This window comes from Chlamydotis macqueenii, chromosome 21 (genome assembly GCF_036417535.1).
Source record: "Chlamydotis macqueenii isolate bChlMac1 chromosome 21, bChlMac1.mat, whole genome shotgun sequence".
NCBI classification, from domain to species: Eukaryota; Metazoa; Chordata; class Aves; order Otidiformes; family Otididae; genus Chlamydotis; species Chlamydotis macqueenii.
In genome coordinates, this window is record NC_141576.1 from 7380139 (window position 1) to 7404302 (window position 24164).

Below are 24164 nucleotides of genomic sequence, written 5' to 3' on the forward strand. Positions count from 1 at the left end.
GCTGCTTCACTTGCCAGTGTTCCACCATAAAGCGGCAGAGCCGCTTTGTATTACTTTTTATTTCCACCAAGCTGATTACAGGAAGCAAAGGAACTTCTTCACCAGGGTTAAAGCCTGTTCTCCTACACCACCGGCACTTAAAGCAGCGCTCCTTTCTTTTTATTGTTCAAATGCTCTTGACAAACAGTAGCAGAGCACAGGAAGAAGTACTAGCTCAGATCTTGGCAGTTCAGTCAAAAAAGGCCTATTTCTGTGCTGATTTGGAAACGCCAAAGAACACATACAATTCTTTTTTAAAGCAATGTTCCTTACTTTCAAACAATCTATTTTGTCTCTGCCCTGGCTGATGAGGTGTCTCCTGTTATCTACTGTGTGTGTGTAAGTGCACATACGCTTTCTTCAAGCTTAGCGCTTGACACAAGTCCAAACACCTGAGTGAAGCTGGAACACTGCAAGGCATACACCGAGGGCCAGGCCTCGCAGTCCTTTACACTTCAGTTCAAATTCCCAGCGGAAAGCACCACAGGATTCAAGCTGTACATTCTACAGTACGTGGTGACCTTACCAAAGAGGAATTCAAGATGAAAAACCCCTACCCTGGAAAAAGCTTGACTGATGAAGAGTGAAGTAGGCAGGGTTCCCAGTGATCACTGCTACTTGGAAGCTTGCTCCCGGGACTCTTGATCCTTTGGCTATACTAATTCCAGTTGGAGACCAACAACTATCAACTTCCTGGCTCGGACTAAAGCTCTGGAGTAGCCCAAAGCTCCAGAGTATGGCAAAGGAGATTCCAGATGTCCAAGTAACAACACTCAACAGAAACCTCACGCCTGCTCATGTCACATTTTACTCCCTCAGACTTCACCAGATCAGATGAATCTGCTCTGCAGTCTCAGGAGTCCACTGGTATTATTAGAATTTTCCTTTCTCTAAAGGCCTCAACAACTAGCAAATGAGCTGATCTCACACTTAAAAGCAAGAAGCAAGCACAGATGCAGCAATCCCATTTTCCCTTCATGTATTAAACAGCCCAATGCAACAAGCAGCTCTAGTTAGATTAAAACCGATCACTGCATTCTTATATGGGAAAGAAAAGAGGAATGTCATGTTTGATACAGTGTTGGCGGACACACTAAGGTTTTGAAAAGACTCTGGGATTCTATTCAAAAAAGCCAACATGTTCCTGAGTTGAGAACTGTCAAGCTTCCCCTGACAGCAAGGCAAAATAAAGCTTCTCCAAGCATAATTAAGGAAAAAAAAATAATTGAAGCACATCAAGAGATCTCAAAGCAAATCTGACACTGCTGTGTGAAGAAAACGTTCTCACCTTCATCTAACTCCAAAATTATAAAAACAAGTCTCTAATTCTTTGTAAAGTTCAAACAACTCTTCTCACACACAGGTTGGTGCAGAATGATTGAATAATGGCTCGCTCCACAACCGAAGAAACAGGAAGTTCATGTATGCTTAGAGATCACTGCAGAAACGGATTTTTATGATAACAGGCGCTTGGAAATTTACTTAAGGGGAGTTTTGTCTTCATCAGTTTTATTTGCTTTGCACACCAGAGCACTCGGAACACAGTCAGTCATATGTTTAGAGCTGCCATGGCCTTCACCAAGGTGATATGGTTGTTTGAGTCTGTCTCTTTCCTGCTGCTGTCTGCACAGTTACTTTTGCTGCCCAAGACCTTTTGTCGATGCCTTTCTTCCTGCCGCTTCTTCTTCTCTAGCCGCTGCTGTTCCTTCTTTTGTTTTTTAGATACCTGAAAGGGAAGGATGAAAACACAAAGCTGAAAACACATCTTCTGCTCAGTTGGGGAAAAATAATACACTAGAGAGGAGATAAACAGGTACCAAAGCAGATACCAGACAATATTTATTCCAAACTACTTATCTGGAGTTTATTTTGTGTAATTTTGGGAAGAGAGACACATGTCACCAATAAAGGTCTGCATCAGAGATGTCACAGCTGTAGCAGCAACAAAATCCGGTAAGGGGAAACTCTTTTTAATTCAAAGGAGAAGGCAGTTGCTGATTAAGCAATCCTAAGCATTCCTGTAATCGTTAGAGGATGTGTAAATCACTGCCAAACCACCCTTCACATACCTTTGGGTTTCTGCTAGCTCGATTCTCTTCATCGGATCTAGCCTGTCCTTTGTTGTTTTCTATTTCCTCTTGATGCAAGCTCAAATTTCCAAAGGTTCTTGAACCAGTTCCGTTTTCTTCCCGCAGAGCTCTGCTACACAATTTCTGATCTTTGTTCTGGAGATCATGCTGCTCCTCAGCACCTACCAGCAACAGAGGTTTTCCTCAGACACACTCAGCCCAGAAGCTGTCTCAGTGTCAGCCATTTCCCTCTTCCAGACTTTCTGGAAAAGTGATTTTTTTCGGAGGCTGGATTGAATCTGCCCTCACTAATAACCTTCCTGAGCACAGAAAGGCTGAGGCAGCAGCACAACCAACAGCAAGCTTCAGCCACTGCTGTCCCTACTGAACTGCTGCTTACAGTGAACGCTAACATCAGGCAGCGCTCTTCTGCAGCACCAGGTGACAAATTCTGTGTACTTACTGATTTTTTCCACTTCATTCACTTGAAGGATGGCAAATATTGCAGATTCTATATTGTAGTCTTCCACTTCCAGAATCTGGCTTACTAAATCAATGTCCTGTCCACAACAGGAGAAAGAAAACACCAAAGAGAGTTCAAATCACTGACATATTTATTTACCATCTACACCACTGAGAGCGGTTTGCTGTCTGCTTTTATGACCTTTCCATCAGCTTGTATTCCATTCCAGAAAGAGGTGAGGGAGAAAAATCTTAAAATCCTGCAGATATCAGGAAAAAGGAATATGCTGTTTCAGCGTAACTGTTTCATTCTTGACCGTTCCTGCTGCATGCATCTGCACAGTGCAAGCAGCAACCTGCAGGAGCCACACAGGCTATCCAGTGACAACGGCTAAGGTTCACAGAATCATTTGGGATGTTCAACTACAGACATCCTCAAAGGATTTCAAATTTTACAGAATTTGTTTCAAAGTAAATTTTCTGAGAGATTGCAAGACAAACCTTTCAAAATTATTAAGTGCTCACACAGAGCACATATTTTATCTGCATTTAAGGGTTGAGTTTAGGATGAAATGCATCCATATTTGTGGCTGTGGTACTGAAATTACCCAAGATGAGTATTTTTTACCATTTTTCCCAAGGCAACTTTCATGTATTAAGAAGGTCTGAACATTAAGCACAAAAAGGTTACTCAATACTTACTGAACACCCAGTCGCATTACACACTTTTTGTACAGCATCTTCCATTTCAACTTCAACCTCATCTTCAGAGTCACCCTGCTGTGGCTTCACTTTCTCCTCCTTATTCAAATCATTTTTGCAAAGCATCTGCAAAAAAAGCAAAGCCCAGGAGATCACACAAACATGCAGCTATTTAATACACAGTAAAAAAAAAAAAAATCTGACATCGTCATTTATTTATTATGGCACATCTGTGTCAAAGCATGTTGGAAACTGTGTAACTTCCATCGTAACTGGCAGTTTCCCACAACTGAGACACTGCTGAGCGAGCTCTCACATACCACAAGATGATGCAGATCAATAAACAATCACTGGCTTTTTTAATGAAGTGTTAATTTTATTACAACACCACACATTATACAGTTCTGTGCAGAGAACCTCAAGGACAGCACAGCTTACTCCTTAACATGCAAAAGTGAGATACGAAGAGGACAGTTGTATCCAGCTGTTGTATTTCCAGCTCTTTCCTCCCTTCCCTTTGTTTTTGCATTTGAGGTGCAGGAGTATGTAACTCAGATAAGGTTGTTTCTAGACATCCACTGCTCACATCACAGCATCAGATTCAGGACTGATTTTCAGCCCAGTTCTTTAAACACTTCACAGGCCGTCTCGAGAGAGCAGGCAGCACTAGTTACAGTGACCTCAGGGGCTTTTCTATCCTCAGCATGACACAGGAACCAAACTCTTTGCTCAATCTCAACACAAATGAGAAAGGAAATCAACTGGTAACATTCATCTGTTTTATTTATCACCCACAGCTGGCTCAGGTCACTCTGTCATAACTGACCTCCATCTGAAGATACGCTGGAGCTTCAGAGTCGTCATTGATTCTCCTCACGCTGTCGTAGTGCTCTCCGTAACGATACGCAATATGAAGTTCCCTCACATTGTTTTTGTCCGTCCCCCGAATCTACATGAAATAAATAAATTGCAAATGAGGATTTGGAATCAAATTCAGCATCGTATTTTAAAAGTATTTATTTGAAGCAATGATAAACACTGTGATTGGAAGCAAAGTACGTAGCTGCTGAAGCATCTTAAAACAGGAAGAGTTGACCTAATAATCCAGATGTGCCTCCAGTAACAACAGAGCATCTGTCTCAAGGATGTTTGAAAACTAGATACACAAGGTTGGGTCAGTTACATCATAACAAACAAAACATGGTAAGAAAATATTTCAGTGGAAAGCTCAGAAGCATTTTCTAAACTTTCCACAGCAGCTATTATTTTCTGGTCATCTTCCCAGACCCATTTTCAGCGAGAGCTCTCATGCAGTGTACAATGCCTTCTTCCCTCAAACAGGAGGAAAAAGAGAGGTCGTTCAAGTTATGAGCACAGTGGAAACAGTCCCCCAGAGTAAATTCATCAAGATGCTGTTTTAACAGTTAGCATTGGAAGTGACTATGCTTTGTTTTAAAAAGAAAGACTAATAGAAATACAGCCAAACCATGAAAATTTACTAATTCCATTCAGGAGCACTGTTAACAACCCAACGTTCCTTTGCTTTGTCAGCACCAAGCACAGCAGCTTCCATAGAAAATTCCTGCTCTGAGTATTATCTGTCTGATGCAAGAATAATTCCTGACCTGATCATCAGTGTCTCAAACCATTAGCTAAAAGCTACACTGCATTCCAACTCTTGCCAGGAATGCAGAAAATTACACTGCATTTGCAGATGTCCGTTGCTTACCTGTCAAGCCAGAGTTCAAAGACCTGACAGCTTTCCTGGAGAAGACGTCAGCAAGCAAATGACAAGAAATGCTTGCTTTAGGGCTCTGGAATTTCCCAATACTTTCACGTCTTTGAATCAGCTTATCTGAACTTACAGAATATACACCAAGTCACCTTTCCACCTGGTCTGCCATGTGTGTTGCGCTAATGACTTCAGATTTCACAAGATATTCTCCATTCATCTCTTTTACACTTGCTCACCTTTCAGTTCCAACTCAACACTTGATTATACTTCACTCCTGCCTTTTATCCTATTAACTTATTCAACATGTTGGAACTCAGTAAGATTTATTTTCAACACTTCTCCTCTGCCAGAGCATAAATAGGCATCTAGTGAGTCCCAAAGCTCTTGAAATGTTATTCTGCAAATTAGCCAATTTAGCACTCAGCAGTGAAGCCCCTTTTTGCATGTTCCTTCCACAATACACTGGAACTGTACGTAAAAAACAGCTGCAGATAAAAAAAAGGCAAAAACACTGAAAAAAAAGGCAAGCAGTTAATCAAAAAGCTAATAAAATAATCTATCTATCTGAGCTAATTTGAAGCTCTACATTTAGAGTCATTATCTAAAAAGGTAAAGGGTATTTAAAGCCCTAAAAAGTCCACGCAGAGATGCCCACCTCCAAAGAGCTTTTGATTAGGCCACAGCTGGAGGTCCCGAATGCTTCTGCTCACATTTTTCCAGCTTAGCCACAGTGCATACAAATGGTTCTCTTAAAATTACAGGATAACTCACCATCTGCTTTAGAGGTGGGACCAACTGAGATATTCAGACCACGTGCTTTAAGCACCTTGCTGATGATCTCTCTGGAAATGCTCTCTTTGCAATCTAATCTAAAATTTTGCTGGGGCTCCAAAGCAGATAGCAGGGGGGGGAATATGTAGGTGTATAGAAAATTAAGAAAAATGGTGTCTTGAGTCAGTCAAGTCTAGTAACTTGCTACCATTGTCACCATGTTGTGATCCCCTATATTATTTGATGTCCTGATGTATCCTCTGTGCAGGTCAGAGACTCTTTATGATGCAACTATTAACAGCCTCTCTACATTCGTCATTCTCAAGAGCCTAAGAGAACTTTTCACTAACATGACTACGCTCAGGCAAAACAAAACCTCATCGCAAACTCTGCATTTACAACCCTGGAAAGGTCAATGAATGGGGAAAAAGAGTTTAAGGTTTTCAAGAGGAAACACGAAATATCAATAAGAGTTAAGTACACTGAGGTGAGTATCCAGTGTTCAAAACAGTAACAAAACACGAGCAGCACCCCCATGAACTCTCCTGCAGGGTCACTACCTCTGTACGTTCTCTCAGGTCAAGCAGTTGAGTATTTCTACTCATTTTTTTAACTGTCAGGTAGATTTGGGGGGGGAGGAGGGGGGAGAAAAAGAAAAAGTAGGTTAGCTGTCTTACTGCCTCATGGCTGCCATATAACTTAAGAGTTTAAACTTGCTTGGGTTCAGGAATCCACCTGACACTGTTTCAAATGTATTTAAGACACCATTGACAGCTTTCATCTGCTCTTTTATCTTTATTGTCCTGTTTAATCTATATACTTCATCGGTTCTGTCTGTAAACCGGGGCCAGAAACAATCTTGACCTGAATACAGGTCCTCACTTGCTCAATGAACAGGCAGAGATCGAGCGTGGACTTGTCAGAGGAAAACAACAAAAAAGAGAGCAGAGGGACATCATGGATCACTTGCTCCAGTGCCTGCTGTCAGAGGAAACCATACACGCAGTCCTTTCCAGAAGCTGATTAAACATCACCTTAATGTTTTAAAACTTCTTCCCTCTTCTGCCCAGTCTAGAACCTCATTTCTCCAGCTGTCAGAAACCTTCTCATTCCAAATCCCATGCAGAACTGATGCAGCTTCATTCCAACACACTGCAGGGACTGCCCTGCTGTGCCTTCTCTTCCACCTTCCTGAACCTTGTTGTACAGGTTTCCTTAAGCCTGGCTCAAATCCCTATCAGAAAAGTCACCTCATATGTAGTCTCATCTTCAGGAGAGAGAAACATATCAATGAAGTGAGTAGCTTAAAACCAAACTAAAACACACCATTCTCTTATCTTTCATGCATTCTTTGTTTTCCTTCATTCCTCTCCTCCTAACTGAAGGTTCTTCCTTGCTTTCCTGAAAAAGCAAGCCCAGCTCTACACCACGCCAAGCTAACTACGGCTACTGACCATTCTCTTTTAACAGATCAGGAAGTTTCAACACTATTTGTATCCATCAGCTAAAAAACAGGCTAAAATACAGAAGTTTTGTTTCTCACCTGCCACAGCGGAGCGTTAAGTTGATGAATAACCACATTCATTTGATTGTTCCTTGCAAAGGCCACAATAGCATCGTTGCCAGCAAAGGTACCAGGCTTTGCCAAATTGGTAACTAAGGGAAAAAAAAACATTCAGAAGAGTTGGAAACCTAGTTTCTGACACTTCCAAAAGCACTCGAGGGATAGCGAGTAACAGAATTTCAACACAAGCCCAAGAAACTCTGGAAAGGAAATCCCAACTGTGAAACAGTGACTGCTGCGGCAAGAATTTGGCAGTGACAGAAGTTAATGCGTCTTAAATAAACACAGAAACCTCCTAAAAATGCAGTACACCCTTAGATTATGCAAGGCAGTCAGCTCTGCATTAGCTCAGAAGAAAGAGTGCCACATACTAAATGACCAAACCGCTTTCATGCATCGCCTGCGCGGTACTTGGTACATCCTGGAAGCTGTTAGAACAAAGGCTGTACGGCTCTCTGCTTTGGATCTTCCCTGGGTTACCACTATGACAAGTGTCAAGGAGAAAAAGAAACCCAAAGAAATCAGCCACTCAACACCCAACAGTATTCCAGGAGAGTGAGACAATTTTTCTGAGCTCCTTTTGAAACCACCAAATTTTTACTCCTTGCCTTTTTTTCGGTCTTTCTTTCCTTCTCTAAGTTTCTCGTAAATTTAAACAATTTCCAAAACAAATTCAATACAAGTTTAATAGCTTGTCTTTCTATAGAAACATAGCAGAAAGAAAGGTAAACTTAATGTTTCTAAAAACTAGAGAGGAGCCGTAACACAGCTCTGCGATGAGGAACGGTTTAGTAGGAAGGTGATCAAATGAGATGTAACCCCATTACACAGTAACTCCTTCCATTAGTGTCCTATGGAGACCATACCATGTTTCTCAAAAGGCACGTCATCCTCCACAAAAGGCTCAAAATCCTCCCGCTGCTTTATCATGTAATCCACTGTCTCCTGGCGATGTCTGAGGTGGTTCCGTGAGTGCCCCTCAAGCTGGTCACCCAGGGCCCGGAACAAACAATTGCTACCGAAAGAGAAACGGCAAGTCAGTGTGTTTGCAACACAGCTAACAGATATGACAACTGGTGAAGCAGCAGAAAGAATATGATGTTAGTGGGAAAGGAAAAGAGCTGCACTCTTTCTGCTCAAGAAGTTCAACAAGGATGTGAAGTGGCACCTATTCCTTGTGCTTTGAACGGCTGCTAAAATTAGTAGAAATGCTGGTAGGAACATAAGGTTTTGAGTGAACATGTTATCAAGCCAAGAGCTGTAGTAGTGCTGGGCCGAACTGTCTTAAACTGACAATGAGACAAACAACATAATGGAATAAAGGACAACTCAATGACCTGCCAGGCAATTTCCCAGGAGACATGCCTAATGCCGCTTTCTCCCAATACCTATGGACCACCCTACCGCTCAGCAGGCCAGCAGAGCCCTCAGTCTCCCTGAAGATCAGGCCTGGGCCAAGCAGAGCCCTCAGACCAGCAGGCCAAGGGAGCCGTCAGCACCAGGGGACACAGCCGCACACAACCACAGAGCCCCCTGATCCCTGTGGGGTACAGGGGAGAAGCCCTCATCCCTGCGGAGCACTGGGCTCGCTCCACCCCGAGGGCAAACCCCTCAGCCCCTGGGGCCACAGGCTCCCCACCATCCGGGGAAGGAGAAAGCCCTCGGCCCCCGGGGACAGGAGGCCCGGGGAAGCGCCGGTGAGACCCGTCGCGGCTCTCACCCATCGCCCGGCACCTCCCGCAGCTCGAGGCCGAGGGCCCGGAGCTGCCCGGCGAGGCCCCCCTCGCCGCCCGAGCCGGGGCACGGAGCCGGTCCGGCCGGGGGCTGCCGCGGCCGCCGCGCCTTTCTGGCTCCGGGAGCGGCGCGGGCCTTGGCCGCTTGCTTGCGGGACATCCCCGGCGGGAGCGCGCTGCGCCTGCGCCGAGGGGCCCGTCTCACGTGACCGCGCCACCATCGAGAGCGGCGCAAGAGCGGCCACAGCGCCGCCGCTCTGCCCTCCCGCCCCGGCGGGATTCCTCCGAGAGGAGGGAAACTGAGGCGGCCAGACTCCCCCTCATTAGCGTCTGCTGTTAATTGTGCTCCTCTGTGCAGGAGCTCTGTCGCAGTGCCCGTCCCCGCTGCCCCCCCCACTCGGCGCCGTGAGCTCCCGCGGGTGGGCGCCGGGCGCTGCTCTCGTTGTCAGTGCGGCAGCTCTGCCCCCGCCCGGCCGCGAGCGGAACTGCAACGAAGAGAGCGACGGCCCTGGGCGGCACCCGGAGAGCGCGGCTGGGGAGCCGAGGGGCCAAAAATTAACTAAACGTTAATTGGTGTAACACACTCAACCTTCGTGTGCCGGTTCCCCGGGCGCCGAGGGAAACCGGGAGCCGAGGGCTGCAGAAGGGGGCACGGCAAGAAGACGGTGACCGGCCGGAGCGGGGCTTTTGGGGAAGATTTCCTGCTGTCCGTGTGTTCTGCCGCTCTTCCCACTGCCACCAGTTGGAGAAGTCGCCCACCACCAACACCCTCCTGTGCTGCCCGCGTCGGTGCACTCGCTCTGTCCCTCTACTCTGTTTTTCCTTGCCCCGCTTTGCTCTGTGGGTGTCGCGGCAGGATCTGCCCGATGCTGTCAGAACTGCCACGTGCCAGCTGAATTTCCGTCCAGTTCCGTTGTTCAGAAGGCACATCCAAAGGGCTTGGTGAAGAACGCTAAGAAAACACCCCAAATTTGGGAACAGACGCTGGGATAACGGGTGAATCGACTCCCTTGGCGTGAATATTACGGGTGTGCCACAGAAGCACATCGCAGGCTAACAAGGCGAGATGAAATCGCCAGGTGAGACTCTCCTGCGAGGCGTTTCGCGTCCCATTTATCAGGTCAAGCCAGCATTTGTTAGTACCAGCGATGAGGCTGCTTCTGAGCGCAATCTGCCGTAGCTCTATTCACCGCCAAGAACAACCTCCCTTTCAACCTCAGTGTAAAAAATTCCTCGTCACACAGACGACGCGTTGTAAATCTGAACCTGTTCACAGCAGCTCTCTGCTTTGCTCACAGGCACACCGGGTAACAGGGGATTCAATAAAAGGTTTCGCATCAAGACTATTTTTAAGTAAGTCACATATTTTTTTAAGTCACAACAATCTGAAACATGGCTTGAGCACAGAAGAAGCAGCTCACGGGACTATCACCAGTATCTTCTCGGATGTTTCGAATATTATCGTGCTCAAAGCCCTATGGCAAGGGAGGATCCTGCTCTGAAATGACACGACTGCTCGTTTATATCCATTTCCTGCCATAAACAAGTTTCTAAGAAGCATTCCATAGAAAAACATTTTCTTATGCAAACATACTAAAAGCAGGAAAACAGGATGAGTATATAAACTGGCTGCAAATGATTAATGACACAGTAATTAGCCATTCAGTTAAGTACAACCTGCATGCAAGCCAGTGAACATCACTCGTGATACCAAGGACAAAACTGAGTCAGAATTAGGGCAGGTCCTTTGACACTTGGCGGAAAATTTCATCAACGGAGGACAACAAACAGACATTTTTAGACCAATATGACTGAGAAAAACTGGGCAGAGACCACGCACTCCCTGAACAGCAGTGCCAAAAACACAGCCCAGGAACTGCAGGACTGCGGCCTGCTGAGCCCCCACGATGGATCACGCTTTGTCTCCTGGGGTCCCTGATCCACCTGGCAGCAAAACACCCCCCCGGGGAAGCATGAGGACCTCTCTGAAGCACGAGGACCTCTCCAAAGCACAAGGACCTCTCTGAAGCACAACGCGCTCCGCTTACCCTTCCCTCCAGCGAGTTGTCCTGGCTGCTGTAGCAAAACAACCGCACCTCTCAACCAGCTCGGAGTTTCCAGCACATACAGTTGACAGGCACGCAAAAGCCACCTCCATCCATTGCTAGAAGACAGAGCAAACGGACATGGGGGCACGGATTCCTCCCACCTAGTTGTAAACTTTTTAAGTTAGGAACATAGTTACGCCTCTTGGTGTCTGTTCCCGCTTCCTAACATCTGCGTGACAGTTTCATAGTGTTCTAACGATTAAGAATCTGTAAATTTTAAGACAGTTCCATTTTGGACACGGGAACCACAGGCTAAATTTGAAATGTCTGAAGCATTTCAAAAATGGCAGCTCTGTCTTCTGCTTTCCCAGATCTTGTCTTATTAACAACATTAACTTACTAATAAAGAGGTACGTGAAATGCAATGCTCCTATTTTTACACATAAATGAGCCTTGCAGTTCACCAGCCCACTTCCAGACGTTCTCACACTTCATCTACGAGTCCCACTTCTGCAACTGAAAGATCTTCAGGCTCCTAAAATATCGGGATTGCCCAAAAGTCCACCTAACACTGCCACACGCCATGTCAGCAGAAACACAGCAGGAACGCCCAGGCACTTTTACGAAGTTTGCTTACAACAAACCTTCTACTGTTCCTCAGCAAAGAACAAGCTCTTCTCACCTTATCTTCCCCCCCATCAGCGAGTTCAAGAGATTAGAGTCTTCCTGAACTCCTTGCCCTCCTAAATTGCACTTGTTTCAGGTTTTTTCTGCTGCTCCTCTGTTGGAGGGAGGGGCTGGTACGTGCGAGCACAGCCAGCTTGAGCATTCAGGTGCACTTGAGGCTACGGACTCGGTACTGTGAGTCTTCTACCAGAAATGCTGAGCTAGTCCAGCTTTCTGGGATGCATGCCCCTTCCTTTTCTACCTTCCTTCCTTCCACAGGATTCTTACTGAGAAACCATCATTTGAGGGCATTTTTTAGCCTCAAATAAAAAGGCAGAGAGAAATTAGAGAGTGAGGGATTTTGTTCAGGCATTTATTTTTCAGAAGAGCTGAATATTCACAAAGCCACCTAACAGAAGGGCATTCCTGAGTGCATGAAAATGTCCTGTGAACATGAAGAAAAAAAAAAGACAGTCCTACCAAGGCACTAACTTTGCTTTTACTTTCCTTACTTGTAATTTTCTGTTAAATCCTATGTGACCCTAATTCATGCTTCAGTTTGCCCCTGAAGCCCTCTGATGACCGAAACCAAGAGGGATGGATGCTCCTAGGACAAGAGAGCTGTTGATAACCAGACATTCAGCACTCCATGTTAACCATCTCAATCTCATTCTTTACTTTGTGCTGTAGGGTAACAGCTCCAGTAAAGCAGAAGCAAAATTCCTACCCAGAGCTCTCAAAATTGGTGATACTCAAAGCACTGCATTCACTACACCAATGTTAATATTCGATATAAATTCCTCTGAATCTGTCACTGTCCAGCAAAGCCATGTTTAGAGACCAATGAAACTGGAAATAAAGCACTAAGTTGGTAATAACGGTAGCGTCTGGCTCTCACAGTGAATAAAGCTGCAATCTGCTAATGCCACGGGGTCTGCTTCCGGACTGGAATTGCTCAGTGATATTATCAGCCGTTGTAAAATGTCTTGGCCACAAAGTTAATCATTAGCTGAGGTCCCCATCTCATAAAAACATCGTATTGTAAGAGCACAACACGCTTAAAGCTGTCAGTAATCAATCACGCATACAACAGGAATAAAGCGACACACAAAAGCAGCCAGAAACTCAGCAAATCCTTCAGCTAAAGGAAGACAAACTGCTCTGAGGTTAATCTCCATGGAGAAGTCCACTGGCAAGCTAAACAACGAAAAGGGATCGACAGCTCCTGGAGTACCACAGGCTGAAAAGGACAGTCCTGCGCCCGCTGCAGAAGGTCCTGCAGAAATGAGCAGCGCAGGAGCCCTAACGGAAAATGCCGCAGACGTGAAGAGGCTGGAACTCACTGAAGAAAGTGTTAAAGAAATGGAGAGACCTTCAGACACAGAGCAAGACAGTCCTGATGCCTTTAAACCAGCAATTTCAGAAGAAGACTGTCCAAACTCAGAGCCTGCCGTTATGCTAACGAACTCAAACTCTCCTGAAGTATGCAGTTCTGAAATGACTCACCAGTGTTCAACCGCAACATCACTCGATATGGATTGCCTGGTCTGCTTCAACAAGTACAACATCTACAGGGTGCCAAAGCTCCTGGACTGCCAGCATGCCTTCTGCGCAGTCTGCCTCAAGCTTATCCTCAGGAAAGAGGAGACTACCTGGATAATCACCTGCCCGCTGTGCAGAAAAGCCACTGCTGTGTCAGGAGGACTCATCCGCACACTTCAAAATAAAGAAGACATCATGGAGCACTTGGAAAACCCCGATTCAAATCCTGAGGTACACGTCTCCGCCGTAGGGCTGGACAGCAATAGCTGGACACAGGCCAGCCACGACGCTTTAAACAGAGACGAAAACGTTCCAGCAGACAACAGACTGGCTGTCCAGAGACTTGTGCTGCTCCTGCTGCTCGTGGTGATTCTCACCATCCTCATCCTCCCGTTTATACACTCTGGGCTGATAAAATGGGTAATTTGTCTCATGCTTACTTTGGGGTTGGTCATGTCTATGGTGCTTTGCTGCACTCCGAAATTCTACTGGAGGTGTAACAGGGACTCGCTCACCTCCTGCCACAAGGAGACCCACATCACTGCTATTGCCTGAAACAACGAACGGGCGCTGCCTGAGATAACTGGCTGGTCCTGCCTGCAAAGCCGCGTGTTAGGCGCGCTAGTCAGTTACTGGACTTTGAAAGCAATCACTCTCATAATAAATTCAACAGGTGGCTACGGTATCCCACGAAGGCTCAACGGCAATGCACAGTGGTGCTAAATTACTGGAAACATAGTAAAATATTTATACATTGATATTTAAGAGATAAAAATTGTAGGTTTTCCACACATTTTTTACCCCAGACCAGGAATTTTGTTGCGTTGCTTTTGTCATTTTGTTCTTGTTGGTGTCATCTCCTGATGAGCACTGCAGAACATTATCTGAAACACCTGACAGACGACGTCCTGTGAAAATCCCTAGCTCTGGTTGTGTTTTCCCACTGTCTTCACACACGTACACTTTTTCTTGTGACAATGTGGGGAAATAAGTTACACACAAAACTGGAGAGGAAGAAGCAAAATCAATACTCCTAATCTTGAGTCTGCAGCTTGCAAAGGGCAAGGCTCTCAAAAACTCGTGACACTCCAAATTCCTCATGTTATTTAGCACAGAAATAGTTCCTCTCACCTGAACTCCTTTTTCTGGCTACCTGCCCCGCCTCTGTTCTTTCCTTCTTTACATGAAGCATGACATTGCCCTTGGAGATGCCCACAATTCTCTTTCTAAACAGAAATCTGTCCATTGCTATGCTATACCACATGTGATATTTTTATATGGAATGCGTCCATTAAAGTTTAGTAATGTTAATTGCTCATTGACTTCTGTGTTTCAATTCCTCGCTGACAATGAATGTCAAAACATTTCACAGTTGCCTCACTGACGGGAACCACAGCTGAGAAAGCACATTAGGGAATCTGTACAACTGACTTGGTGAGTAAAGCAAAAAAGTAATGTGTTGGCTTTTTTCCTTGATTTAAAAAATCCTTAGTTGCTAAGAAAATATCCTGTAACACAACTAAACTAAAATTGGAAAAAAATTGGGAGATTGCTCTAGTTAAGTCACATTTTTAAGAGTACCCTGGATCTCAGCAGACCTTGGATCAGGCCTGTGGTAAATATTTGTGTTTGATAAGAATGGAAACTGATGTACTCCAGTTGCTCAGTATATAAATATACATAGTGTCTCACCAGCAGATAAAACAGATTAGACCAAGAGGGGAAGGAGCTGCCATCCTCCTAGAGTCTTGGAAAAAAACAGGTCTATTTTCTGCCTGAGAACAGGAACCTTCAAGGGAAATAAATGCTTTGTTTTTTTCTCATATATTTGGACAGCAACTGGCTTATTGCAGAGTACATCTGTAGTAACATTTGCTAATATCCAAACAGAAAAAAAGCTTTTCAATTGGGAAAAGGCAGGTAGTTTTAAACCCGAGTATTTTATTGAACCGTATTATTCTAAATAAAAAGACTGGGCCAGATATTCACCTGGACTGAAAATAACTTCAGAAACTCTTGCCAAGTCTTTCAGCTCATGGACAATTTTCCTGACGAGTTCCCTTCACCAACACAAGTGGCTGACTGGTACTGTAAAGGTTTGTAAAAAATGTATTCACATTGGCCTGCACATAGCGTGCACGAACGCATCAACATAAGCTAGAAGTGTTAAAGGAAAATCATGTGCTAATTGCTACAGCACACTGATCTCATTCAAATGATCAGATAGCAAGGAAGAAACAGTGTCCTAAAGATAAGATGACAAAGATGAACTGGGCTAGAGCCATAAAATAATCTCAATTCAAATTAAAAAAAAAGAAAAAACCTGGGGAATTTCGCCCAAGAGGGGAAGGGTCCAAGCAAGATACCCACCACCACCAACTCCAGGAGGGTGTGTAAGTTGCACCCAGTATCGTTTTGCTGTCATCAGTCAAGAAACAGAATGAAGACTTCAGAGGCAGCTTCCCTTGTCCTCTGTATTGCTCACAACAGAGCCTGGCCAGCCCACGTGAGCTTGTCAGCACATGGGCGTGCACAAACGAAATCAGAGAATGAATGTGAACAAGAAAAGTCAGTTTGTTACATACCACCCTGCCCTTCCAAAAGGGTGCGTTCAATTTTATCACACTAATTTCTACAATACCAAAAAATGGCCAACAGACAAGGGCTTCCTTCAAGGCACCAGTGGGAAGGAAGCAGTGAGAGCCTGACCCTCTGAAAGAACCCCCATGGATCCATAAAGATCGCCAGCCGTGGAAGTTCAGGTTTCCACCCCTGCTGCTTTGCATTGGCACCTTCCAAGCCCCCGTTCAGCAGTTCAACTGAAATGTTTCTTCAGCCTTTGAGAGCCACTAACAATCGGCTGATTCAGAGTCCATGGATGCTGGTGGGAGTCAACCCAAAACCTTTATAACAGCAGTTGATTCTCATCGGACATGGTAAGGCTCGATGACAATGCAAAACTTTGAGGCAGTAACTAAGTTTATGGGGAAGAGGTCAAGAAAACTGTATTCTTATTCTAAAACGTAAAGGATTTGCTTGTACACAGTTATAATTCATGCCAGTCTTTTTTGCAAGAAAGTTTCAGCTCCAAATTACCTTACCCTGCTTGCCTTACCTAGCTGGCTCCCAATTTTGGATAGTGATTAAGTAACACACTGGCCTGAAAGAGAGAGTAGTAGTCAGCTGTACCTGTACCGCACAAACATCTGAGAACTGTGACTTACAGAGACAGAACCCCATCGAGACATTAAGAGCATGATAAGCCCCAGCAGCGGTATTTAAGGATTATAGTCTGTATAAACTGGACCAGAAAGTTCAACGCTGTTTTGTTTAACAATGCGTGCATACAAGCGAGTTTTAATTTAAAAATATACCTATGCTTTTGTCATGCTCTGCTCCCACTCTGCCCCTCTGCCCGCAGGGCCCTTCCCAAAGCCACAGCTTTCCCTATCCCGGTCCCTTTTCAGGCTTCTCATCAAAAACCACCACCACTATCACCCACCACAGTCACTAGTTACTTATGTAAGAGAGCGAGACAGGTGCCTGAAAAATTTTGAGTGTAGGTGTTCTAAATTACTGTTAAATGTAGAAGTCTCACTTTATCTACAGAACTTTAAATTATCCATAATTGTGCTGGTTTTGATTACTATTAAACTATATAATGAGATCCCAAGTTTCCAGCACCTGGTAAAACTCACTCCTAATTGTTACTCCGCACAACTTATGTTTTGGTCCGTTTTAACAGCTATTCTGCATTATCGCACAGATATAAACACGTGCAAATAAACATGGCCTAAATAACACATTTCACACTTCCACATCGCACAGATTCTGTACAAAGAGACCTTTAGGTCCTCAAACACAGAACTGTCAAATTTACATGAAGCTAATTTGCAGATTTTGGTCTGAGAGCACAGATTGGTGTCCAGGTGATTCCTTGCTTGTTGTGAACCATTTGCAACTTGTCCATTGTGTTGTGCAGTTACCTAAGTCACAGGGAAAACTGGCATCAATAGAACCTGCCTTCTGAACTTCAGTGTCACGTTTAACAACTATATGATGATGCTTAAAATACCTATATGTAACATGAGTACTTCTGTCAGTACTCGTGTGAGTAAACCTGAGGGGGTCTGATATTAGTAACAAGCAACGACGACAAGAAAATTGGCCAAATCAAAATCTGCTTTTAAACAGAACTGGTACCTGGATTTTTTTTAAAAATGTATTTATAAGAAAGTCCCACATAGCACATTTTTAAGTATAAACTGGTTATCTCAAGCTATCAAGAAACAAAAATGATTTTTACTTTCATGAAACACTCTCATACAGAAAAACTGTTCTCCTTCCCTTGAAAAAAACAGATTCCACAAAAATTTCTACGCATGGGAGTTGGGGTCCCAGCATTGTTTTTTTTTTTCTTAAAATCCCCAAAATACAATGCATTATGCTTAAGTGGCTGTATCAACTCCAAAGCCTTAGGATTTCTGCAAGGCCATTTCATGACAATGGAGCAAAGCCTCCTGAGCAGACTGTGCCAGCAGCACTGCTGCTGTCAGAAGCAACATATACATGGTATGTGCCTGCTGAGTGCCTGCATATATATATATGCACATACACACACTTCAGCTTCTGTTCCTGTGGCTTTGGGATCCCACTGGGTAACACAGCACGAAGCACCAGGCACCACTGAAGCTCTAATCTTCCTCAGACACCAACCTGTCCTTCATAGCTGTCCTGTTCAGCCTGGGGAAGAGGAGGCTCCGGGGAGACCTGATAGCGGTCTTCCAGTACCTCAAGGGGGCCTACAAGAAAGATGGGGAAAGGCTGTTTAGTAGGGCCTGTTGCGATAGGACAAGGAGTAATGGTTTTAAAATAGAGGGGGATAGATTTAGATTAGAAATTAGGAAAAAATTTTTTACAATGCGGGTTATAGAACACTGGAACAGGTTGCCCAGAGAGGTGGTGGAGGCCCCATCCCTGGAAACGTTCAAGGCCAGGCTGGATGAGGCTCTGAGCAACCTGACCTAGTGAGGGATGTCCCTGCTCCTTGCAAGGGGGTTGGACTGGATGACCTTTGAAGGTTCCTTCCAACCCAAACCATTCTATGATTCTATGATTCTATGGAAGTGGCAAAGAAGTCTTGGGGCAGCAAGCTGAGAGCAGCTTCACCAGATGCACGTCCCTAGCTCTTTCTCTAGCCCTCCCTCAGGCAGGGAGGAGTTCTCACTGGGGAAGAAGGGCTTTAAAGGGCGCAGAAGAGCTAGTAGCCACGTATGCCCAAGCTCTGAGTGAGGCACCAATGTGGCTGACAAAGCCCAAGAGTGCAGATAACGGTGAGCAGCGAGGAAAGAGCAGCTAGACCCATCTCGTGGTGTAGGCGAAGCCACCACCATGCCGCGAAGGAGCCGGGTAAGAGCCGACCCCTGGGTACCCACCCGTCCGCCATCACCTCAGCCCAGCGCCTCTCCACTCCACGCTCACGCAAACTACGCGCCTTGCTACGCCGGTGGCGTAGGGGAGCCCAGCGCCGCCCGCCTGCCGTACGCAGGTTGCGTAGTGGCGGCGGGAAGGGCAGGGCAGGGCAGGGCGGGCCGGGCAGGAAGGGGCGGGCGGCGGCGGAAGGGAGCGCGGCGGCTCCGCTGTGAGGTCGGGGCCGGGCCGGGCTGGGCCGGGTGGGCAGGGGTGGGGGCGGCTGGGTCGCAGCTCCGCGGGGTGAGGGGGCGGGCGGGCCCCTCAGGCCGCTCGCGGAGGGGAAGGGCTGTGGCGGCGGCCATGCTGATGCTAGGAGTTGTCAAAAGTGCTACTTTCTGTAAAAAAAACCGCCTGTATTCCAGCAGGAGAGATTTCAAACAGCGAGGACTTGCGGTAACAGTCAGTATCGGCGGCTGTGGGGATGTTGGTCCTCACAGCTTTCCCAGCTAAGGTCTTTCCGTCACGTTTTTCCCGGTAGTGATTTCCCTCTGCCGCAGCTGTGCCCACCGTCATCGCCGCACAGTGGCTGCCGCTACCAGCGTCTGGATTAACCGGATCAAACGCGCTTGCTTTTGCAACTACTTAAGCTTTTAGCTTTTCCCTGTCGCCATCCCCTCGGTCCCTGATCTCTGTTTCACATTTAGCACACGTCTCTGTGGCAGCTGTCGTGTTTTGCGGCAGGACGTCATTTTATCTGGGACTGAATTAATTGCGTTCCGCGTTCGTACTTCGTATCTACGGATTAAAAGCAAAGGCCGTGGTGGTCCCAGCCTGTGAGCACGTGTGTGGCTCTGGAGCCCCGCTCACACCCCTGAGAAAACTCATCTGCCCAAAAGTTCCTGCAGTCACAGTGTCCAGTGTTTAACCACAGTCTGGCCGTGCCTCTGGTCTGCCTTGGTGCGGGACTTCTTGGCCAGCCCCATCTGAATAATTGTCTACAGTTACTTCTCAGATGTTGATGAGCTGCCTCATTAACTTTTGAGAGTCTCTGAGATTAACGTGCCAGTGGTCTGGTCACTTTTGTCGTAGTTTAGGATGAGCACGATGCCAGCATCTTTGTATCTCTTCTTCCAGCAGTAGAGAGCACGTGTGTATTGTGCAGCTTTAGATCCACGAAAGGATTATCTTTCCACTTTCCAAACAGGATTGTGGGAGCCACTAAAATACACTACCTCGCAAGAAAACAAAGGGCTTTGTGTGAAAAGTGAGCACTGGAAGTGACAAAAAATTTATCCTTGAAGTGACAGTTGAGATTATGGCAATGCTGAATCGCATTGTTTGAGAGAGAGAAGTGAATTCCAGTGTCACAAGCTGTAAAAAACTTTCTGGATATATTTCTAGCTCTCTATTCCTTCATTTTGGATTCAGTGTCAAAACTTCTTGGCCCAACTTCTCTTTACTAAATTGCATGCTGCAGGTTTTTTTTTATGCTGCGTGTCTGAAAATCCAAGCCCATTTTTTCCTAGATATTTGTGATAAAATAGGTATCTATGCTGAGGGATGCAAATCGAGCATACTGATCAGAGCATCTTCAGAGCAAAGTCTTTCAAAAATGTTCTCTGGGTATTCCAGAGGCTCAGCATTGTGAATTATTTGTTGCATAATGGCAATAAAGTTGCACGTAAGAAGCCATTGTAGTGTCACTCTGTAACTGGTCACATCTTTTATGTTATTGGGAAATGAGGTTAAACAGTCGTACAGTTTCTGGGTCCTTTTTAGCTGCTGTGCTTTTCACATGAGCCTGTGTAACAAATCAATGAATCTGTCCTAGCCGGGAAGGAGATCTTCTCTTCAATGCTGTCTCCCGTAATAAGCTAATAAATCTGTGTCCAGAGGTGAGCAGACATGCAAGTATTTGTTTGTAAAGTTTTTGAAACTTTAAGTGGTAGATTATTTCTGGGCAAATTGGTCCATCAGTCTGGATGTTTTAGGAAGATCAGGGTCTAGCAAGTGATGTGAAATGGCTTTTGGGGGTCCAAATGGTTTTGGAGCTCCTGAAGTAATAAAACAACCTCCGGATTTTGTAAGAAAGCCCTGGAGGGCATGGAGGCGCGTCTCACACCACCTTCACAGCTGCAATTCAGCAAATGTAAATGCTGCTGCGTGTTGAGGTTGGTACCGGAGCGGGCTCGCCGGGGCCGGCATTGATCCCGGGTGCCTTCTGTCCCCGGGGAAGCGTAATGTGGTCGGTACAAGAATAACAGAGTTCATTTATTCCTGCGGACTTTGTGCTCCCATGTCGCTGCAATGTGATGTTTCCATGGAAATGCACCGAGATGCCTTAGACCTGTGTGCTCAAGCCATGGCATCGGGGGTACGTGTTGGAGGAGGGTTGAGCTCTTCAGGGAGAGAGGTGCCAGTTATGATAACCATCGGTCCTCGAGTGATGAGTTTTCCTTGCTTTTATACATCAGCAGTTAAACAGTGCAAGCCTTGAGAAATATGAATTGCCTCGAATAAATTTCTGAGTGGGAAGGCATGAGAGACAGCTTTCCTTGGAAGACCATGACAGACAGCATAGAGATAATAAAATCTCTTTTTAAAGAGTTGCTCTTGTGCTGCATTTCTTTCTTCTAGGATTCTAAAACTATCCCGCAAATGGTGTCTGCGTCCTCTGAGATTCAGTTGTAGTGTCTTGAGCTCCTAATTCCTATTTAGCCACTTTCCTTTCTATAGGGTTCAGCAGAAAGGGAACATTTGAATAGGAAGTATATAACAAAATAGGTGGTTCGAGCCCTTTAGAAACCAACTGAATCTTGGTGAAGTCAGTAGAAATTGCACGTGATGTAGGCGAGCTTTGGAGCGGATTGTTACCCACGTGGAACTGTGAAATGAGCTGTCATGTCTGCCTGATTTCAGTCATCTCGGTTAGCCGCTTGTGTAACGGGGGGAGCTCCCGGGGAGCAGTTGTAAGCTGTTCAGTTGGAAGCATGCACGTCTGTGCTCTGAAAAAATAATATTTTGGCTCAGCTCACGGTCTGTGTGGCGCAGGGATCTTACGTTTAGTGAAAAAGCAGTGGCAGGTTGTATAGAGGAGAGAATATTACAAGCAAAACATAGCAATGTCCATGGGACACGTTAAAAGTTCTCCTCCTCAGAGGCTGCAGCTGGACTCAACTTCCTTAACGCTGTCAGCAAAATGAACAGAGGAGCAATTTGGGTTGAGGATGAGAGAGGCAAATGATTTCCCAGGCAGCTGTCCTGGTCCCTGCACCAGGTGCAGAGCTTTTATTCTACATGTTATTTTTGTGGTAAACATGAATGATATGCCTGAACGGAGCCCAGTCTCTTTGCATACTGAAGGGGACTTCTCCTTTTGCTGTGTGAAGTGTTGTCAGCTCGTTTTGCGCAAAGCTTTTCAGAACTGGTGAACAGAAGGTCTCCTCTTGTCTTCTTTGGTCACAGCACCATGTTGCAGGGTGGACCTTGACAGACTTGACTTAACACCGACAGCAAGTGTGACAGTGAGGAAACAAAGGCAATTTGTCTCCTTGCTTCCTGGTTTCCAACCGTTCGTTGTTTGTTTTTTTTTTTTTTTCTTCTGCTTTTTCCTCTTTGAACTTGCAGGTAAAAATGGCTGCAGAAGAGAAGTGGAAAGGTTGGGCTTCAGAACAGCATAGCAGAGCTGAAGAGGCAGGTGAAAAAGAACCCTGTGTGCTTGTGGGCCAGCAGCTGGGTGAACCGGGAAGATTTGCTTATGCGGCGCTTTGTGGGATATCCCTAGCATGGCTGTTCCCTGAAAAAGAGCAAAGGTACTGCATGGCGTAGCAAGGGGTGAGCAAAGGAGGTGGCTTTTGGGTAACAGCTCAGATGGAGCTGGGATCAGACTCAGGGCAGGGGTCTTGCGAGGTTAGGGGAGTGGAAGATCCTTTTGGCATTAGGTGTATTGACTTTCTGTCTCACACCTTTAAGACTTTTATACTTCAGCACAAATTGCATCCCTTAGTAGTGCAGACTTCAAAGCATGTATTGAAGAAAGGTCTAGCTCCTTACAATGCTTTGATTTTTGTGTGAACAGTGACAGATCAAGATTTGAAAGCAGAGACCACTCAAAGTTTGCAAAAATCCCCTGTTACGAAGCCTTAACTGTTTCTGTTGCCTTACAGCTCCTTCACGACGGAATTCATTGAGGGCTTTGTGAAATGGCTGGACCTGCCTGAAGCTGTCTTACCTGCCATGACAGCATTTGCTAGCGGCTTAGGAGGTGAGGGCACAGAAACTTTTACCGAGATTTTGCTGAAGGATCCTGTCTTGAAAGATAATCCAGTTGTCATTACCCAAGTAAGTTCATATGCTCCCCTCTCCCTTGTTTGCTTTTGCAAAGGAGATCTGTCATACGTGTCGGTCTGCAACTGAAGTTCTGTTTGTACAGTCAAGGAAGTAAAATCAATATTTCTGATATGCATCTGTTTCTGAGCAGCTGTGTGGGTGACTGGCAGTCTCTCTATCCATTAACAGTTCATGGAAGCGATGAACATGAGGCACGGTTACTGTCTGCTGAAACAACATTTTGTGTCTTTGATGCTTTTGCTCTACAGAACAGAGAACTGTCAAACTTTTTACTTTGACTGTATTATTGCAGTGGTTTGATTCATATGCGCGTTCTACAGATTTTGGCAAAACACTGAACATGATAGACATGATTTTAATTTGTTTCAAAGCCCCTTCACTGTACCTGTAATACAATACACTTCCACATACATGCTCCAAATAGCGCAATTCCCAGAGTCTTTTTTTCCAGAGTCAGAGTTGGTCAGAAGGAAATAAGTTACTGTGACTTTATTTTCTTTCACTGAGAAAGTATTAGTGAGACTGGGACTACTCTGTAATGTTCTAATGACGTAAAGATAAAAGAGGCGAAGCATTTTGGTGGCGTTCATCATTGCTGCGGAGTCTCAGCTGGGGAAGATATCGCCTCATCCAGCCTCACGTTATGCCGTGCAGGCCGAAGAGCATGGTAGGCTGCTGATAATGCCAGGCGTAACGTGGCCGCTGTCACCTCGCGCCCTTTGCTGTACGCTGCACACAAGGAAATAGCGAGGCATCCTGTGTGCAGACAGTGCTCTGGTATCAGTAGTTATCACAAACTCACATTCAGCAGTGGCCCAGGAGAACAGCAGATGTGACAGCAAGGCTGCGTAAGTAAAGATGTGATAGGAGTGAACTTTCTTGGTTATCACTACCAGCTCTCATTATCTCAGCCATCTTTCGTGTCTCTGAGTCAGTCCATAAAAAGCCTCGGAGGATCTGCTCCAAACATCCGAATGTTAAAATGGCCAAAGTCCTGTAACAGTATGAGTACAGCGACAGAGAATCTGAAGCTTGATAAACAAGTTAGGCCAGATCTTCTGAAATGAGAGC

The 24164-nt window shown here is 45.5% G+C and overlaps 3 protein-coding genes across 3 annotated transcripts in view; 2 read left to right on the top strand and 1 right to left on the bottom strand.

Moving 5' to 3' along the window:
* Positions 1–1001: 1001 nt before the first annotated feature.
* OTUD3 (OTU deubiquitinase 3) lies at positions 1002–9235 on the bottom strand. Its single transcript, XM_086764284.1, has 8 exons — positions 9063–9235; positions 8209–8357; positions 7322–7434; positions 4099–4221; positions 3273–3398; positions 2572–2668; positions 2109–2290; positions 1002–1765 (listed from the first exon to the last, which is right to left on the bottom strand). The coding sequence occupies exons 1-8, from the start codon at positions 9233–9235 to the stop codon at positions 1589–1591; spliced, it is 1140 nt and encodes a 379-aa protein (XP_086620410.1). The 3' UTR covers positions 1002–1588.
* Positions 9236–12950: 3715 nt separating this feature from the next.
* On the top strand, positions 12951–13886 carry RNF186 (ring finger protein 186). The gene has a single exon (XM_010125106.2). The coding sequence runs from the start codon at positions 12966–12968 to the stop codon at positions 13884–13886; it is 921 nt and encodes a 306-aa protein (XP_010123408.2). The 5' UTR covers positions 12951–12965.
* An 8488-nt stretch (positions 13887–22374) lies between these two features.
* TMCO4 (transmembrane and coiled-coil domains 4) overlaps positions 22375–24164 on the top strand; it is a 36032-nt gene continuing 34242 nt past the window's right edge. Inside the window, exons 1-2 of the mRNA XM_010123386.2 lie at positions 22375–22555; positions 22910–23084. Of these exons, the coding sequence (XP_010121688.2) occupies positions 22377–22555; positions 22910–23084 (354 nt within the window). The 5' untranslated portion in view covers positions 22375–22376. The remainder of the gene's footprint in view (positions 22556–22909; positions 23085–24164) is intronic.

Coding starts and splice junctions, on each gene's coding strand:
- OTUD3 (XM_086764284.1), bottom strand. CDS start 9,235: ATGTCCCGCAAGCAAGCGGCCAAGGCCCGCGCCGCTCCCGGAGCCAGA. Junction 4,222..7,321: donor TTAACGCTCCGCTGTGGCAG/GTGAGAAACAAA, acceptor TATTTCATGTAG/ATTCGGGGGACGGACAAAAA. Junction 1,766..2,108: donor GAGCTAGCAGAAACCCAAAG/GTATGTGAAGGG, acceptor CTTCCCTTTCAG/GTATCTAAAAAACAAAAGAA.
- RNF186 (XM_010125106.2), top strand. CDS start 12,966: ATGGAGAAGTCCACTGGCAAGCTAAACAACGAAAAGGGATCGACAGCT.